Here is a 19,418-nt window from a genome sequence, read left to right on the forward strand (position 1 = left end):
CGTTTGATTATAAATCTTTTAGAAATAAAGTGCTTTTTTTTTCCTCTAATATAACTCAACTATGCTCCTAAGCGACTCCTTCGCGCTACCCACCCCTCACCCACATCGTGTTTCTCTTCTTCTCTCTCTCCGCTTCATCAAGCAATATGACTAACGTAGCCGCAGTTGCTTCCGAAAGTATATGGTCGTCGAGGTCGCCTGCTACATAGTTGACTACCCATAATGCACTGTGCGGGTGACGTCACCTCGCAAGACACTTGTCTCAGCAGATGACGATGAAGTGATTTGTAGGTGAATCGACTTAAAGAGGCACAAGTGCAGAGTAAAGTCACTGTGAGAGTTATAAAGATGGCGGAGAAGACCGTTGTTTATTCCCGATCACTCGACCTTTAGAGAAACTGCTTTTACTCTTATATGTGACGTCTTTCTTTGCTTCAAGTGACGTGGAACAAATGACGCACACTATACGTCAGACACAAGACACCAATCGTTCAAAGGGTTTTACACATGCTACAACAGCCTCCCTGCACTTAGCTTATAATTTATTTTGCTCCGCTTAATCAAAGGAAAATGAATCTGATTAGCAGAAGAAGTAGCTGCATGGCGAGTACAATAATTATACTCTGTCAAACTCGTATATATATATATCCAATCGTGCTAGATTTCTTCACCATATTCTTCCTTTATTGTAAACCGTTTTCCTCCATTTTTATTTTAATTGATGTTTGATTAGGCAATGTGTGTGAAAAGGAAGGGTTATTAATGAAATCTATAATACTAAGAAACAAATGATATCACACAAATAAGGTAGACATGATAAAATGCTAAGAAAAAGATAGAATAGCAGTAATGCGGACAATGTTATACCATCTTGGTTGCATACAGGTCGGTTAAACTTACTTTTTCCACGATGCACGCACACCCTGTGAGGCTTCCAAAATACTTTGGTTCAAGAGATCCAATTTTCTCCTTATCTGTTCAATTCCGCCTTGCGTGGGTCTCCTCATCAGGATGGTAGACACGACCTGATGGCTGTCTCGCATGCGGTGTAAGAGATGCTGCATGGTGCGTCAAGACGACAGAGCGAAGTTTTCCTGCCTGAGGCTTGAACCCACTGACAAACAGAAAGGTTAGGACTTGCACCACGCCTTCAATCTTGTTCATGTCAGCAGACACGGAAACTCATCCTCCATGTCTTGAAGTACTTCTGCAAATTATCACTCGTTTCCATCATCGCCTGCTTCTTATCGGACAGATCCTTCACGGCAGCTCGAGCGTCTACCTCAGTATTCTGCACATTTGTCCTTGGACATTCCGGATGCGGAGAGCTGTGCGACCTACAAAGGAAGCTCTTCACACCCTGAGCACGTGTCCGGCGTGACGTCAATTTTTGCCGAGCGCGGTCATGTCGCTCCCTCACGACCTGGTACCGTGGGGAGAGAATCGACTAGTAACGACGACAAAATCATCTGCTGTGTCTAATATCAGCAACTCGAAAACTGGATGGCGGCACATTGGGCAGCCCACCTTCTGGTCTTGTGCTCTTATCCAGGTGAGAAGACACACTCTGCGCGTGATGTGTCCACATAGCATAATCTTAGGCTCCGTGGAGGGGCCCAAGCATATGGTACACTCGAATTCATTTTAGTTAGCTGAAAACGTTGCTCCCGTCGCGTTCATACCTGACAAAATAAATAAATATCATTGATATTCAATGTACCATGTTATTTATCGCCTAATTGTAGTAAAGTAGCAGACATCGAGATTCTAACGTAATGCTACTCTGTTACGAATAACAACAAATACTTCAACTAGTATTTCGGTTGAAACTATATTTGCTCTTCATAGGCTACGTCTTGGAGCCTATAGCCTTTGACAGAAATGTTCTGGAAGGAAAGGACATGATTTTCTTTTACAAAATATTTTCGAAAGATTTCTTCCTTTCTTTTTAATAATTGGTTGACGCTTTGTGTAATACACTAATTTTACATATCTGGATGAATAACGCACTTTCTCTCAGGTAAAGTAGAAAGGCTGAAATGTTATTTTTTGTTGTTGTTGAGTGCCGTTATCGACACTGGAGTTCACTGTCTCGTAAAAGCAATCAACTAGCATATGTGGGTTTGTGAAGTGGTGTTGTGGCTGTGCTCATCAAGGAGTAACAAGGAATAAACTTAACTTACTAAGGACATCTTTGAAAGTTATGGAAAAAAGGCAGCTGCTGTGAGAATCAGTGATCAATTTGGAGTACTTATTCAAATTAAAGGATCTTTTAAAGACAACTTTAAGTACATTGCTCATTTGAGTGTTCTCGGAACTTTGAATTATCATGTGCCTTTTTAATGAGCTGGTAGCCTACACACAGCTTTCTCACCAATATCAGCAGGTTTTATTAAAATAAAAAAAACCAAACAAACAACAAAAAACTCTTCCTCTGGTAGAGAAACTACTATTTTTTAAAATAATTTTTAATACTTTCAATTAAGTCAAAATTGCTGCTGCAATATCAAATGTTATTTATCATCAACAGATAAAGAAAGGTATCATCAAAATAAGGTATTATCATACACAGCACTAATGAAGTTTCTTACCACTGGCACATGTGCATGTTAACAAATCTTTTCACTGCAGTTTTACATACACAGCATAAAAGTAAAATTTACTGTTAGTCACTATGAGCTATATTAAATCACAAAAAGCACCTAAAGCTTTCTTTCATGTGCCACATTAATAAAGTTTTACATCACTGTGAGTCAACATGTGCTTTTCTTTTAAATGATCTGATCTTTTAAGGGCAGCTTTACATACACTGAACTGGTGAGGTTTTCAATCCCTGTGAGTTAACATTTGTCCTTTTAGGCTACCTAATGTTTTAAAAGCTACATTGCATATACTGAGCTGGTGAGGTCTCTAATCTCTGTGAGTCAACATGTGCCGACTTAGTATGTCCATTCTTTTAAAAGATGCGTGACATACACTACACTTGTAAGGTTTCAAATCACTGTGAGTCACCATGTGCTTTTTTAGGTGATTTAATCTTTTGAAAGCCAAAGGACATGCAGTACAAGAGTGATTTTTTACTTCACTGTGAGTCACCATGTGCTGTTTTAAATGACATGACAACTTAAATGAAGCTTTACACAAACTGCATTGGTAAGGTTTCACATCACTGTGAGTTAACATGTGCTGTTTTAAACTATTTGACAACTTAAATGAAGCTTTACACAAACTGCATTGGTAAGGTTTCACATCACTGTGAGTCACCATGTGCTGTTTTAAATTATCTGACAACTTAAATGAAGCTTTACACAAACTGCATTGATAAGGTTTCACATCTCTGTGAGTCACCATGTGCCTTTTTAAAGGTGGTGACAACTTAAATGAAGCTTTACACAAACTGCATTGGTAAGGTTTCTCATCACTGTGAGTCACCATGTGCTTTTTTAAACAATTTGAGACCTTAAATGAAGCTTTACACAAACTGCATTTGTAAGGTTTTACATCACTGTGAGTCATCATGTGCTGTTTTAAATATTTTGACAACTTAAATGAAGCTTTACACAAACTGCATTGGTAAGGTTTCACATCACTGTGAGTCACCATGTGTTTTTTTAGGACATCTGATCTTTTGAAAGCTACTGAACATACATTACACTGGTGAGGTCTCTCATCATTGTGGTGAGATCTCTTATTACTGTTAGTTTCCTTGTGCTGTTTTAAAGTATCTACTCTTTCTAACACAATGCTACATGGAGTACAGTTGTAAGCTTTAAAATTAGAGTGGATCATCATGTGTTTCTTGAGTAGGGTTGAAAAACTGAAAGAACATAAACAAACTTGGCACTGATAAGGTTTGTCATCACTTCTACTTTCTGTTGCAGAATCAATGGTGACTTCAGTAACAGTTTTTTGTCTCTGATGTTGATTTTCTTTCTTAATATCTGTCACCCAGGAATTATAAAGACTAGCAGAATTCATTTCTTGAAAATTTTTCATCATTGTCATGCCGCCACACTGCATGCTGACAGGCCATCCTGTCTCAGTCTTACTACATGACTATGATCTTGTTCTTCTTGCTTAAATACAAGATGCTCTTTCTGTCTTTGCAGATGAACAGGATCCTGTTCAGTCTTAATTAAACAGGTGACATCTTGACATTGGTACAATGCACTCCACTTCACAGCTATCCCTCATGACTAGAATCTGACGCTCAATGTGTGCAGGCATACTCAGGTTTTATTGATGAAGTTCTTCAACAGGAACTTGCTCTGTTTTAATACAATAATAGCATCCTGAGAGTTTAGTTCCAGTTTTACAGCATCCTCATGTTTCCCAGTTTGATTGAGAATATGCTTAGCAAGCTCAGGTTTTATGTAAAGCTGAGACCAGAAATGCTTTCAAGCTGTACACAGCTAATTTGTGAGCAATTTGTCTATATTTGTAGAAGAACAAAAATGTGCTTTCTGCCTCAAGCATTACAAATTACCGTTTAGCTCTTCTTGTAGATCAGCTACAGACCTTGGTTCAGTCTTTATGCTGTGTAACATGAGACTGGACTTGATTCGATTAATGGCAGACATAGCTTCTCTTCTAAGATTACAGTCAATTTTTCTTCTTTAATTGTTTAAGTGCTATCTGACTGAAACTGCACACGTCTTGAGCTCCTTCATCTCCTGAGACTCGGTCCCTGGTGCTTTAACAAAAACCTGCAATATTACAATGTAATAATATATTAGTTACATCTTACATATTTTCCCTTTTGTTGATTTTTAAAAAAATAAATCTTCTTAAATATAGAGTTGCATATGTTAAAGTCAAAATAACATGCAGTCATTTTTTTCAAAACCAGTTGGATACTGAAAACCTTATTGATACTCCATGATCATTCTTCATGACTTATTAGGAAATATTGATTTCCATTAAAAAAATTGTCCTTATTTTGGTGTTCAGGCATAACAGTTATATTGACATTACAAGATAAGATTTTATAAACAAACCAACAGCATATTCATTAAACCAACAGAAAGGGGATTTTGTAATGGTAGTCTGTGAATAGGCATGAACAATATTCATCATATCTGAAAATGAGATTTCCTCATTCATATTTCAATTAACAGTGCATACTGTATTGTAGTATTTAATTGTAAATGGTCCATGTAATTAATGTATACATCTGAACACTTTCTGATACCATAAAAATATTGATAAATTTATATTTTTAACTGTATATATTGATAATAATTTAGTGCATAAAACAATGTTAGGTTGTAAAATTTAAAATATTTTTTTCACTAATTACTGTTTTATGACAATACATTATTACTACATACTGCTGCTACTGAAGTTTTAATGGTTTTCAGTCTTAATAAAGGGAGATCATTTTATGGTAACCTGCAAGTTTTAATTTTTTTGTAAATTTTATTGCAGGCAGTGTGTGTTTTAATTTGCTACATTTAGGTTAGGCTTTTGATTTGTGTTAAGGTAGAATTAAAACGCCTTGTTGTGTCAAAGCCTAAATACAATATTGGAATGTCTTTTTTTTTCTGACCTGATAATCGAGGCGGCTTCCGTTCAGGCAAAGGCGGTTATTTCACGATTGACCACTTCTGCGAAGGCAGCACGTCTTATTGTCAAAGCTACACGGACAGTCTGCTGAAAGTTCGGAGGAGAGTTTCACATCTGAGCCAGAAGTTGGTATACAGTCGTCCATACGATACAGCGAAGCAAGATGCTGGGAACTTATAGATCTTTTGCTTTCATGTCAGTCGTTGATCAGAACGTTCTTTTCAAATAACGGTAGTACGTCATAGGTCAGTCGGGTGCACTGAACAGAGGGGAGAGAGGGTTGGGTAGGGTCCATTGTCCACAGTGGAGTCGTGCATTTTGTGGTTTTGTCCACTTGCTGTTGGTACCGTGAAGACTCAGTAGACTGATTAGTGTGGATTAAGTCCCCTGCTACCAGTAGCAGCAGTAACACTGTATTACACGTGTTTAGTGTTGCAAAAAATTGTGGAGAGTGTCTTAATTACTGTCGTCACATACGTTTTCCGATGGACGCACCACCTTAGTAGCTAAGCTCCCTTTACAAAGTCCATTTGTTCTGCAATGAAGAGTTATCGTTTCTGTGTCCCTTAAGCAGTTCGTGTACAAAATACTGCGATATTGATTGTTTATGAAGAGCCACACACCAACTTCCTTATTTTTTCCATATACTTTGCGAGAAAGAACAGCATATTGCAGTTAAAAACCAGGATGTTGAAAAGACGAATCGGGTATGTCGGGACAAAGCCATGTTTCACTGAAGCAGATCTAACACTGAGCAGTCTCTGAAGTCATGATGAGGTTTTGAAGCGGCTTGTCTTTTCTTGTTTACCAGAAACAGTAAGTTGAAGAAAAACAATGCAGGCAGTGGAGGTTAGTGAAAGCAGTGGAGGCAGTGAAAGCGAAGGAGCAAACATTTTGCTTTAAGAGTTTCCAAACCAAGCTAACAGAAAACTTTTTTACAATGTTAAGCTGATTTTTCTCCTTATAATGTGACATTAATAGAGCTCTCGATCATCGCCGTGAAGCAAATATTTCACACGCTTAAATATGTTAGAGAATCTTTATAATGTTCAAATGTTGTATTAAAAGAAAAGAGAACAGAATACGCTCTGTAATTTTGTTCAGTTGTCGTCCAGACTGCTGTCAAAAAAATGAAAAAAAAAAAAAATGACTAGATATGTTTTAGTCAGTGGAAACGAAATAAATTTGAGTTAAATTACATTATTTTTACAACTTTTACTAAAACATTCTGGGTTTCTAATTTAAAAAAGTAACTGTTTTTTTGATAATAAATTCTGTAATTTTATTTCCACTCATTTCTTAAAGTTGCTTTTCCATTTTAATATTACACCATTTTACTTTTATGTGACAGGCTCACAAACTACAAATACAGTCAATAACAAAAAAGCAAAGAAAATGAGTTCAAGAAACTTTATTGATGTAGCCAAGAGTGCATTATAGTACGGTGACTATGAATGTTCGCTGATGTCGACATCAACATTAAGCTCTACGACCTGAAATAAACCAATAAACATTACATTAAAATAATTACATTAGCAACATCGTTCACCCTTAACCTAGGGAGAAGTGGCTGATTGCCGTCTCAAGTCTGTAGTCTGAAAGTACTAAGTATGCACTCGGTCAAATAAAACAAACAGCAGACACGTAGTTTGCTTACCTGGTTGTGTTGAGACACGACTGTGTGATCCATCAGTAATATCAATAGTATTTGCCTCCATGACCACCACCGAATCCTCCAAAACCTCTCAAGACCTAGACCACCGCCTAGGAGGCCAATACCGCCGATGCCGCCGCCGATGCCGCCGCCGAAGCCGCCGCCAAAGCCTCCGATTCCTCCATAACCACCGTAGCCTCCATAGCCTCCATAGCCTCCGTAGCCTCCATAGCCTCCATAGTTACCATAGCCGTATTTAGGAATGACGAGGATCTTCGCGATCTTAGGTGGGTAGTAGAAGCTAGCAAGGCTGGTAGCCACCAAGCAGAACAGCAGCAACGCGACGGCAGCCTTCATTCTGTAGCAAAAATATCACAACTAAAATATAGATGGAATCATCTTAAATTAAGCCAAACTGATTTCATATTTTAAACTATAGTTCAAAGTCAAACGCCCAATTCAGTAAAGAGATAAACTATAGAAGGAGAACGCATTATTATTTAGGTAAAAGTGGTAGAAATCAAAAGATAGAGAGAATAAAAGAAAGAGGAAGAAAACTAAAACCTAGTGAGCAGGAACAGAAGAACTGAATCTATGATAAAACCACATATTTAAATAGCAAACAGTGAAAAGATGCTTAGTTACTTACCTTGAATGTCGGATGTGTGATGTTATTCAGACGCTTGGAGGTCAGGTACAGAAGGCGGCCCGCTTTTCGTCTTATATACTCGTGCTTTGTAGCCGTAGGGATAATCTCTGTCAGATTTTGTGACTTTTATGGAACAAAGTTGAGAAACCAAGATCGCAAAACTGTGTCGGACCCATTAATCAATATTATTCAGACTTATCATTACAAGGTCTAATAGGAAGTATTTTTAAGGCCTAGAAGTTGTCCAGTACACGCTCACAGGGACAGCTAAGGTCATGAGATGTTTTATTATGCAGCAACAAAGGGTTGTGCTTTAAATTTTGTCAAAAAAGAACAAACAAAAAAGAAAACCACAACAAAACAAATACATCAAATAAAAGATGTAGAGAAAAATTGAAATAATTAACTACTTAACATATTAATAGTCCCAAAAATTCTTAAAAGTAGGCGTGATAATAATCAGGTCAGGTCAGGTCAATCCCATGCCCGGTCCGGGCGTAGGGGGGACCGTCTGGCAGCAGCAACAGACAGAATTTTCCACCCGGTCCTGTCTTGAGCAGATGAGAGCAGGTCTGGCATCTCGCGTTCGGTCCATTCTTTGATGTTGGTGACCCAGCTTTTCCTCGGACGACCACGACGACGGCTCCCTTCGAGGGTTCCTTGTAGGATCGTCTTGGACAGGGTGTTGTGGCGGGTGACGTGACCGAACCAGGCGAGCTTGCGCCGCTTCACTGTTGCCAGAAGGGGCTCATGTGGGCACGAGAGAGGTTACGGTGCTCCGTACGTATGCGTTGGTCTTGTGTTCGCGGTACGAGATGCGGAGCAGCTTTCTCAGGCACTTGTTCTCAAAGGCCTGGAGTTTCTTCTCCGTTGCGACAAGCAGCGTCCAAGTCTCGCAGCCGTAGAGTAGGATTGACACTACGAGGGACTTGTACAGCCTGTGCTTGGTACTGAAGCTGATTGAGTTACTTCGCCAGATCCTATCCAGCCTGGACATTGCGGATGTTGCCATACCAATCCTGATACGGATCTCTGCTGTACAGTAGCCATCTCTAGTCAGGGTGGCACCCAAGTACTTGAAGCTGTTGACCTCCTCCAGTTTCTGGCCGTTCATGACGATGTTGCTGCTGTTGTCGGTGGTGGAAATAATCATTACTTTGCTTTTTTCTGAGCTTATTTCCATGCCATAGGCCCCCCGCTCGCCTGGAGAGTCTGTCCGTCAATCCTGAAGTTCGTTGTTACTGCCTGCCATGAGGTCAATGTCATCTGCAAAGCGTAGGTTGCACAGGGGTCTGCCACCAATGGAGATTGAGGTAAGGTGGTTGTGGAGGGTTTCTTGCATGATTTTTTCAAGGAAGATGTTAAAAAGGATGGGAGAGAGTAGGCACCCTTGACGGACCCGATCGTCATCGCGAAGAACTCGCCTAGCTGGTTGTTGAGTAGCACCGCGCTGGAGGCGTTCTTGTAGAGTGCTGCTACCATCTGGATCAGTCCCTCCTCTATGTTGAATGATCTCATGACCTGCCAGAGTCCATCGTGCCAGACACGATCAAATGCTTTTTTTGAAATCGATGAAGTTATGGTATAGTTCACGATGATGCTCCAGGTGTTTTCTATCATAACATGGCAGTTAAAGATCTGTTCTAACCGTGCTTCTTCCAGCCCTGAAGCCAGCCTGTTCTTCTGCCAGCAGTTCCTCTGCAATAGGTTTTAAGCGGTTGAGAATGATTCTGAGCATGACTTTGCTTGGGTGACTTATCAGACTGATGGTTCTGTAGTTCTGGCACTGCTTCAGGTTCCCTTTCTTAGGGAGTGGGATGATGATAGACTGAGCCCATTCTTCTGGCCATTTCTTCTTTCTTCCATATCTTTGACACAGTGTGGTGAAGGCCTTGGTTGTTGCGTCTCCTCCATGCTTCAGCAGCTCAGCGGGTACGTTGTCCACACCAGGTGACTTTCCTCCCTTCAGACTGTGCATAGCTTCTCTCACCTCATCAGTGAGGACTGGCAGGTCTTCAGTCTCTCTTGTCCCAGTCTGGTGATGCTGGAGAATGCTGGTGTCTGGTTCGATCTTGTAGTTGTACAAGTCTTGGCAGTATTCAGTCCAACGGCTCAGTACAGCAGCTTTCTCCATAAGGAGCTGTCCGGTGCTGTCTTCGATGACAGTGGCTGGTCGCTGCTGAGTCTTGGTGAGGGCCTTCAATGTTTCATATGCCTTCTTGCTGTCTCCGCTTGCCATGCCTATTTCCACGCTGCAACACTGGTCTTCGATCCAATCTTCTTTTGCCTCCTTCATCCTTGTTCTGATCTGCTGGTTGACAAGTCTGTACTTGTCTGCTGTCGTCGGGTCTCGACCTCTCTCTTTCTTCAAGGCTCTCCTTACGTCGCAAAGATCAAGGATGTCGTCTGTTACCCAGGGTTGTTTGCGCTTCCTCTGCTTCCCCAGCACTTCGTCTGCAGTAGAGAGTAGCACTTCTTTGATACTTCCAGCAAGGGTGTCTATGTCGCAGTCTAAAGTAAAGATAAGACTAGACGGCAACATACCTACTAAAAAAATTACTTCTAAAAAAATGGATAGAACTCTCCTATCCTTGAGATGAAGAAACTAACTCATTTGTTCACCAAAACCTATCAAGGTGGGCAAAATCAACATCACTTTATTATAATAATAATAATAATAATAATAATAATAATAATAATGCCCTGCATACCTTCTTTATAAATTTCTGAGAGTAAAGTACTCTCTGCATGTCTCGTGCTTAAAGTGAACATGAAACGAGAAAATGTCCCTCATCCGTTCTCGCATTCAGTACAAAATGTCTGTGCTATGTTTTAATTTATTTGCTGGCTCCTGCCCTAACTATTTCTTTGAACTTCTCTTTCCTTGCGTGCCAGCCAGACACCTACGACCTTCGTCTAACAACCGTCTCTAAATTATTGTCAAAAAACACCAACATATAGTCACAGAATTTTTTGAGTTACTGTACAATCAAACAATAGAACTCTCTTCGTTCCATGTCCGCCACCTACCCACTATAAAATCCTTGAGGTGTGCACTGAAAATGCACCTCTTCCTCCCTCATTAGTCTTAAAAATGTCCACACAATCCAAGTCCTTGTTACACCCTTCCCCACTTTTCCACTTATCGCTACTTCCCTGGTCGTCTTTGCAAAATCACAATACTCTCAGTCCCTGCTACTTAGTTTCTGTCTACGTAGTTTGTATTTGTCATTTATTTGTTATCAGTACTGTTGTTTATCCTTTTCTCGTTTATACTTTGTTTGGTTTTTGTTCTTCTATCTGTCGCATGTTGCCCATGTCTTGTTCTTGTTGCAATACATGCATGCTCCTTACGAATATGAGCTATACAAACCTTGGGTTTATTGTTATTATTGTTATTAGTATTATTGTTGTTATTAGTATTACTGTTATTATTAGTATTTCTGTACATCAACATAAGTACAAGAAATTTGTATAGTCGTGAACACTATTATTTCTTTGAACAATTATTAAAATAGAAGGTTTAAAAAAAGTTTTATCGTGAAACTATTTATAAAATTTCTTTTTATAAAGCTCTAGAGTTATTGGTAGTAGACAAGAGAAAGCATATTAGAGCAAGCATGGGTTGTTTTTTTTTTCTTTCTCACTTGAGCCAGTATACACTTGTACATTTCCTAACAGGTTCTCAAAAAATATTTATTATACATTGATCGACAAGTAGAATGTTATTGTAATTTATCACACCCCTTTTGTTACTGATTTTATCAACTGCTGTATTATTATTATAACTGTATCTCTAAACTTTTTGACAGAGTGAAACGGGTAAAACTGTTATTGTTTAATATTTACTTAAGTAGCAGGTATTTGTTGTCGAAAGAAAGCTACACCATCATCATCGGGCAAATACAACGTCTATGACTTCACAAATGTTAACGGATGCACCAAAGGAACAAGGTCCTAGATGTTCACATAGACGTTCACTGTACAATGTGTCTTTAACATCTTCCTGTTCGTGTAAAAAAATTGATCGCAACCCCATGCCATAAAAGTGACAGAAAGTGATTGAGATAATCCCTGCGGCTACAAAACACAATAATATAAATTAAATAGCAGACGGCCTCCTGAACCTGACCTCTAAGACATTAAAAAAACACTAAACAATAGGAATTTGTAATTAAATTCACGTGTCACATTAAGTTCAGTATTAATATAATTTTATATGATAAAAATTATTATCGTTGTTACAATGCTAACAGTTTGTTCTTATTTGAGTTATTTACTTATTAATTTTTTTTCATGTCTTATATGATTGCAAGGGTTTAAGACACTTTGGATCAGTGTTTTGATAATTGTCTTCGATACTTTCATGACCAACACTGTTAAGGCCACTGGTCTGAAGTCATTGAGATACTGTTTCTACCTTCAGGCTGCTAATTGACTTCTCCATTCACCGCTTAAAGTGGAATCGACTATGCCACTTCCCATAGTAAATGTCGTAACCAAACAAAGTGTACTCATACCTCTTAAGCAACAAGAAATTCGAAAAATTATAAACACTGATATTTCTTTGAAAAATCAGTTAAAGAAGATTTTTTTTTAAAGAAGACATATCATGTAACTATTTACAAAATTGACCTTCATTTTAAAAAAACATAGACTAATCTTAGAAGTTTTTTCTTTTACATTTGTCAGTAAGGACTTGTATATATACAATTGATTCTTATCTTTGACTAACAGGCTATTTAAAAGGTAAAATTTACACATTTATCGAAAATAACTAGTTAGTGTTGCAATTCAAATTCCTGTTGATTACTGATCTCATCCACTGTTGTGTTCTTATTACGACTGCAATTGTAAAATTGTCTTTTAAAATGGGTTAAATTGGGTAAAATATACTATGGTTAGTATTTACGTCAGAAGCATCTGTCTGCATTTGAGACAAACGTGCAATATTATCATCGGCGAGGTAAGACCACAGAAAACTTATGACGCATGCGCCTATGTCACGTGGTCCTACCTGTCCCCGTCAGCGTACATTTGCCAACGTGTCATTCACCTCTTTCTGTCTATTCATATAAATACCATGACACCTTTCAGCAGTAAGACTAAAAAATTGATTAATTGGTCTGACCTCAGTTTAAAAGTCTTGGTTTCAACACCGCGTCATTAAAGTCACAAAATCTGACAAAGATAACCCCTAGGGCTACTCAACACAACTATATAAGTAGAGGAGTAGACAGAATCCTTTACCAGACCTCCAAGCATTTGGAAAACATCATACAAGATCGACCTGAAAAGTATGATAACTATATGTACTTCTATCATTTTGTACTGTTATTCTTGCAAAATATTTCGATGTTGTTTTACTCTTTAATTGTTTATTCGTCTTTTGTTTTCGTCCCTTTGACCTACCTCAAAATGCATTGTACTTCTATCGATTCTGTCTTCATGGAAGTAGGCTTGTGACGCGTAACGTTTGAAAATAAAGTTAATTTGTCTTAACATAAGCTACAATTACCTTCTTATAATTTAAGACATTTCTGCTTCAGAATGAAGGTTTCCGCTGTCATTGTGCTGTTCTGCTTGGTGGCTACCAGCCTCGCTAGCTTCTACTACCCACCTAAGATCGCGAAGATCCTCGTCATTCCTAAATACGGCTATGGAAGCTATGGAGGCTATGGAGGATATGGAGGCTACGGAGGCTATGGAGGCTACGGTGGTTACGGAGGAATCGGAGGCTTTGGCGGCGGCTTCGGCGGCGGCATCGGCGGCATCGGCGGCATCGGCGGTATTGGCCTCCTAGGCGGTGGTCTAGGTCTTGGAGGAGGTTTTGGAGGATTCGGTGGTGGTCATGGAGGCAAATACTATTGATATTACTGATGGATCACACAGTCGTGTCTCAAACACACCAGGTAAGCAAACTACGTGTCTGCTGTAAGTTTTTTTTTTGAACGAGTGCATACTTAGTACTTTAAGACTACAGACTTGAGACGGCAATCAGCCTCTTCTCCCATAGGTTAAGCGTGAACGATGCTGCTAATGTAATTATTTTAATGTAAAGTTTGTTGGTTTATTTCAGGTCTTGGAGCTTAATGTTGATGTCGACATCAGCGAACATTCATAGTCACCGTACTATAATGCACTCTTGGCTACATCAATAAAGTTTCTTGAACTAATTTTCTTTGGCTTTTTGTTTTTGACTGTATTTGTAGTTTGTGAGCCTTTCACGGGAAAATAAAATAGTGTAACATTAAAATGGAAGACTGACTTTAATAAATGAATTGAAATAAAATTACATAATTTATTAACAAACAATTTAATCTGCAGTTACTTCTTGTAATTAATCACGTAGAATTTTATAGTCAAAGTTGTAAAAATAATGTAATTTAATTCAAATTTATATAACTTCCACTGAGTAGAATTTTTTTAGGCATTGTTTGATAAACATCAGTCATGACTAACACTGTTCAAGAATCTTTACACAACGTATGCTGTTGTCTTTTCTTTTTTAATACAAATAAAACTGATTTCCATTATAAAGATTCGCTGACTGGCTATATTTACGCATGTGAAATCTTTGCTTCACGGTGATGATGACTGTATCAATCTAGAAATATATGTCGCTTTTCAATTTTTAATATAGAGTAAAAACGAAGTAAAATCCATTTAAAAGGTATCAATAAAATTGATTGATTGACTAACAAAAAGTAATGTCTATAAACCTAAGCCATATTTTCTTTGTTTTCATCTTTTGCTACTACGATAACAAATCAAACAGGTAACCAGCCTTATTCTATATGTGTTTAAAACCTTCATACGAACAGATCCTGTCCACAGCAACTAAACCGTTTAATAACAATTCGGTCAACCGCTTAGTTTTTATTACTTAATAGAAGAAATTGCAAAAAGCTTGAACATATATCTCACCTAAAAGCAGGAAGTCAAATGCATAATAGAGATAATAGAGAAATAGAATAGTTAAAAGATGTACAGTTGCCGCACCTTGTATAACGGACATTTTTGCTGTTTTCCAAATACTTGGAGGGGAGGTACAGGATCCGGTCTAATCATGGACGTATATAGGTGGACTGCTGTCTGTCTGCCAAGACCAACGTTTAGCCTCTAGCGAAGTGATCCACTATTAGTCTCAGCGAGCCTAAACAAAGAATGTGAATAAACCGGAAACTTTGTCATCTAATGCCTCATTTTAGCAGTTAACTGGAAAAAAATCGTCTGTCAGCCGTCCAGTAATACAAGTTCGTGGTCTAATCATGGACGTGTATTTATGGACTGATGTCTGTATGAAGAGACTTACTCTTGGCCTCTTGCGAAGTGTTCTGCTGTTAGTCTCGGCGAGCCGTAACAAAGAATGTGAATGTCGTTTCCTGCCTCTTTTTAGTAGTTAATCGGAAATGTGAAAAAACCGGAAGTTTTGTGGTCTGGAGCCTCGTTCTAGCAGTTAAGTGAAAAAAAAAAAATCGTCTGCCAGCTGTCCAGGGGATATACGTTCGTGGTCTAATCGTCTTCTCATACAGTCGCTATTCGTAGCCGTATGGGTTACATCAATCAGTTTTGTCACTTTAATGACACGAAGTGAAGAAACCATGATCTTTATTTTTATGTGCCTGCCCATCAATTAATTTTTGTCAGCAAGAGTGTTGAAAGGTCTAGTAGTGCACAAACAGAAAGAGGAGAAAGATACGTTAATAAATGTATTTTTACGGTGACATCTAGAGCCACGATACATTTGTCACTTAATAGGTTTGATGGAGGTTTTCTAGTTCATCAAGCTGAATGCACAAGAATACAACAGAGTAATGGTTAAAGAGAAGATATTAGAAATTGTTTATTGTGCTCAACTCAACCCGGTGAGAAACGATTTGAGAAACGATTTTACAAGTACTGTACCGCACAGCAGAAAAAATAGTTTTAGTGTTTTATGAGTGATCAGAAAAGATGTTAACCCTCACAATCACCCACATTACTGATAAATTGGAAATATTCAAAAAAATAACCTGTTAGTTACAAATACAAAGTTAAACATTTAAAATGGAAAAGCGTTTGATTATAAATCTTTTAGAAATAAAGAGCTTTCCTTTCCTCTAATGTAACTCAACTATGCCCCTAAGCGACTCCTTCGCGCTACCCACCCCTCACCCACATCCTGTTTCTCTTCTTCTCTCTCTCCGCTTCATCAAGCAATATGACTAACGTAGCCGCAGTTGCAAGTATATGGTCGTCGAGGTCGCCTGCTACATAGTTGACTACCCATAATGCACTGTGCGGATGACGTCACCTCGCAAGACACTTGTCTCCGCAGATGACAATGAAGTGATTTGTAGGTGAATCGACTTGAAGAGGCACAAGTGCAGAGTAAAGTCACTGTGAGAGTCATAAAGATGGTGGAGAAGACCGTTGTTTATTCCCGATCCATCGACCTTTAGAGAAACTGCTTTTACTCTTATATGTGACGTCTTTCTTTGCTTCAAGTGACGTGGAACAAATGACGCACACAATACGTCAGACACAGGACACCAATCGTTCAAAGCAGGGGTCTCAAACACGCGGCCCGCGGGCCGCATGCGGCCCGCGAAACATTTTTGTGCGGCCCGCGGCCACGTCCGCGGTGTATATGTATGTTGTGCTTGGTGATTAACTCCCGCGGTGAAAATTACCCCCGTTCACAAGCGAAATGAAAATAACACAAGGGAGGGACCGCATCAAATCATTCAGATGCAAGCTGACTTTGTGGGCCACTCAGCTGGCAGATGGAAACCTGGCTCATTTCTCTTTTCTACAGAGCATAACGGTTGAACCACAGCGCCTGAAAGACTACGTAGACATCCTCTCCAGACTACTGGAAGATTTTGAACACCGATTTCAGCAATTCACTGCTCTCGAACCACAGTTTTTCCTTGTTGCCACTCCGTTCGCAGTTGATGTGAAAAACGTTCCAGAGGAAGTCCAGATGGAACTACTGGACCTGCAGTGTGACACTGTTCTGAAGCAAAAATACGTTGATGTTGGAGTTCCAGATTTCTACCAGTTTCTTCCTAGAGAGAATTTTCCAAACATATTCTGCACAGCTGCTAGAATTCTAGCGATGTTTAGGAGTACGTACGTTTGCGAACAGTTTTGCTCCAGAATGAAGATCAACAAAACAGCATTACGATCAAGACCAGACCTGGGCAAACGCCGGCCCGCCTCCTGTCTCTGACCGGCCCGCCCGCTGGCCGCCCACCAGTAAATATACTATAGATACAGTATTAGGTAAAACTGAGTTAACTATATTAGTCCGGCCCTCTAGAACCATCCCAGTTTCTCATCCGGCCCTCTAGAACCATCCCAGTTTCTCATCCAGCCCCTTGGGAAAATTAATTGCCCACCCCTGATCAAGACTGACTGATGAGCATCTGAGAGCAACCTTGCGGCTTGCCACTACACGCCACTTCAGGCCTAACGTCGATGGTCTGGTCTCTGCCAAACGATCTCAGCTGAGTGGACAAAAACATGAGTGACGAGCCATCTGCAGTAGGCCTAGTAATTATAGTTGGTTTTTTGGGGGAACTACAGTTTTTGCTTTTTTATTAGTGACAGAGACAACGTCAACTTATTTTAATAAACTAAACTGCCTGTGCATGTAATAAACTACACTAAATGTAATTAATAATTATAAAAACTTTATTTTAGCATCTAACTGCAGTGACAGTAGTGTTCGTAAAATTTAATGAAAAAACATTTTCTTTTCGTGGTGCGGCCTGCTGACTGGCTGTTACTTTCCACTGCGGCCCACATGCTAATATGAGTTTGAGACCCCTGGTTCAAAGGGTTTTACACATGCTACAACAGCCTCCCTGCACTTAGCTTATAATTTATTTTGCTCCTCTTAATCAAAGGAAAATGAATCTGCTTAGCAGAAGTAGCTGCATGACGAGTACAATAATTATACTCTGTCAAACTTGTTTATATATATACCTCCAGTCATGCTAGATTTCTTCTCCATATTCTTCCTTTATTGTAAACCATTTTCCTCCATTTTTAACTGATGTTTAATCAGGCAATGCATTTATAGTGTGTGAAAAGGAAGAGTTCTTAATGAAATCTATAATACCAAGAAATTAATGAAATCACACAAATAAGGTTCTAACATATTTATTAAATATAGACATGATGAAATGCTGAGAAAAAGATATAATAACAGTAATGCGGACAATGTTATACCATCTTGGTTGCATACAGGTCGGTTTAACTATTTTTTTCCACGATGTACGCACACCCTGTGAGTCTTCCAAAATACTTTGGTTCAAGAGATCCAATTTTCTCCTTATCTGTTCAATTCTGTCTTGCATGGGTCTCCTCATCAGAAAGGTATACACGACCTGATGGCTGTCTCGCATGCGGTGTAAGAGATGCTGCATGGTGCGTCAAGACGACAAAGCATAGTTTTCCTGCCTGAGGCTTGAACCCAATGACAAACAGAAAGGTTAAGACTTGCACCACGCCTTCAATCTTGTTCATGTCCAGCAGACCACGGAACTCATCCTCCATGTCCTTGAAATACTTCTGCAAATTATCACTCGTTTCCATCAAAATTACCTCAAATAGGATATTATCATACACAGTACTAATGAAGTGTCTTGCCACTGGCACAACATGTGCATGTTAACAAATGATCTTTTCACTACCTAAGCTCCCTTTACAAAGTCCACTTGTTCTGCAGGATGTTGAAGAGCCGAATCGTATATGTCGGGACAAAGCCATGTTTCACTGAAGCTGAACACTGGGCAGTCTCTGAAGTCATGATGAGGTTTAGAAGCGGCTCATCTTTTCTTGTTTACTAGAAACTTAAGTTGAAGAAGAATAATGCAAGCAGTGGAGGTTGGCTACAGCGAAAGCGAATGAGCAAACATTTTGCTTTAAGAGTTGCCAAACCCAGCTTACAAAGAACTTTTTACAATGATACGCTGATTTTATTTTTCTTATAATGTGAGATTACTAGAGCCATCATCATCGTAAAACAAAGATTTCACACGCGTAAACATGTTAGAGAATCTTTATAATTGAGATGATTGTATTTAAAAAGGTTGGCTACAGTGAAAGCGAATGAGCAAACATTTTGCTTTAAGAGTTGCCAAACCCAGCTTACAGTGAACATTTTACAATGCTGCGCTGATTTTTTTTCTTGTTATGTGCCTTTACGTAGGAATTGAGGACAAAAGCTATTGAAATGCGAGAAGAAGAAAATAGCTCTTAGAGTAAAATTGTACTGATGCATAAAGCTGTTAAATACATTGTTAAAATTTAATTCAATTATTGCAATATCAAATTTTATCATCAACAGGTAAAGAATGGTAGCATCAAAATTACCACAAATAGGATATTATCATACACAGCACTAATGAAGTTTCTTGCCACTGGCACCACATGTGCATGTTAACAAATGATCTTTTAACTGCAGTTTTACATACACTGCATAAAAGTAAAATTTACTGTTGGTCACTATGAGCTATATTAAATCACAAAAAGCACCTAAAGCTTTCTTACATATGC

At 38.9% G+C, this 19,418-nt stretch overlaps 3 protein-coding genes across 3 annotated transcripts in view; 1 reads left to right on the plus strand and 2 right to left on the minus strand.

The window, feature by feature from the left end:
* The window catches only part of LOC112577016 (acanthoscurrin-1-like), a 162,409-nt gene that overhangs the window by 90,282 nt on the left and 52,709 nt on the right, over positions 1-19,418 (minus strand). The window lies entirely within an intron of this gene.
* Positions 6,961-7,979, minus strand: LOC112577012 (acanthoscurrin-1-like). Its single transcript, XM_025259925.1, has 3 exons — positions 7,869-7,979; positions 7,223-7,577; positions 6,961-7,058 (listed from the first exon to the last, which is right to left on the minus strand). Exons 2-3 carry the CDS (start codon positions 7,574-7,576, stop codon positions 7,014-7,016), a joined length of 399 nt encoding a protein of 132 aa, XP_025115710.1. The 5' UTR covers position 7,577; positions 7,869-7,979; the 3' UTR covers positions 6,961-7,013.
* Positions 13,023-13,784, plus strand: LOC112577024 (glycine-rich protein 23-like). The gene is made up of 2 exons (XM_025259942.1): positions 13,023-13,165; positions 13,418-13,784. Exon 2 carries the CDS (start codon positions 13,419-13,421, stop codon positions 13,737-13,739), a length of 321 nt encoding a protein of 106 aa, XP_025115727.1. The 5' UTR covers positions 13,023-13,165; position 13,418; the 3' UTR covers positions 13,740-13,784.

The sequence above is a fragment of the Pomacea canaliculata genome, linkage group LG12 (genome assembly GCF_003073045.1).
Source record: "Pomacea canaliculata isolate SZHN2017 linkage group LG12, ASM307304v1, whole genome shotgun sequence".
Taxonomy (NCBI): domain Eukaryota; kingdom Metazoa; phylum Mollusca; class Gastropoda; order Architaenioglossa; family Ampullariidae; genus Pomacea; species Pomacea canaliculata.

Excerpts from the sequence above, each read along its gene's own strand:
- LOC112577012 (XM_025259925.1), bottom strand. The coding sequence starts at position 7,576 with ATGAAGGCTGCCGTCGCGTTGCTGCTGTTCTGCTTGGTGGCTACCAGC. Across the intron at positions 7,059-7,222 it reads TCGTGTCTCAACACAACCAG|GTCGTAGAGCTTAATGTTGA; the intron begins GTAAGCAAACTA and ends GGTTTATTTCAG.
- LOC112577024 (XM_025259942.1), top strand. The coding sequence starts at position 13,419 with ATGAAGGTTTCCGCTGTCATTGTGCTGTTCTGCTTGGTGGCTACCAGC.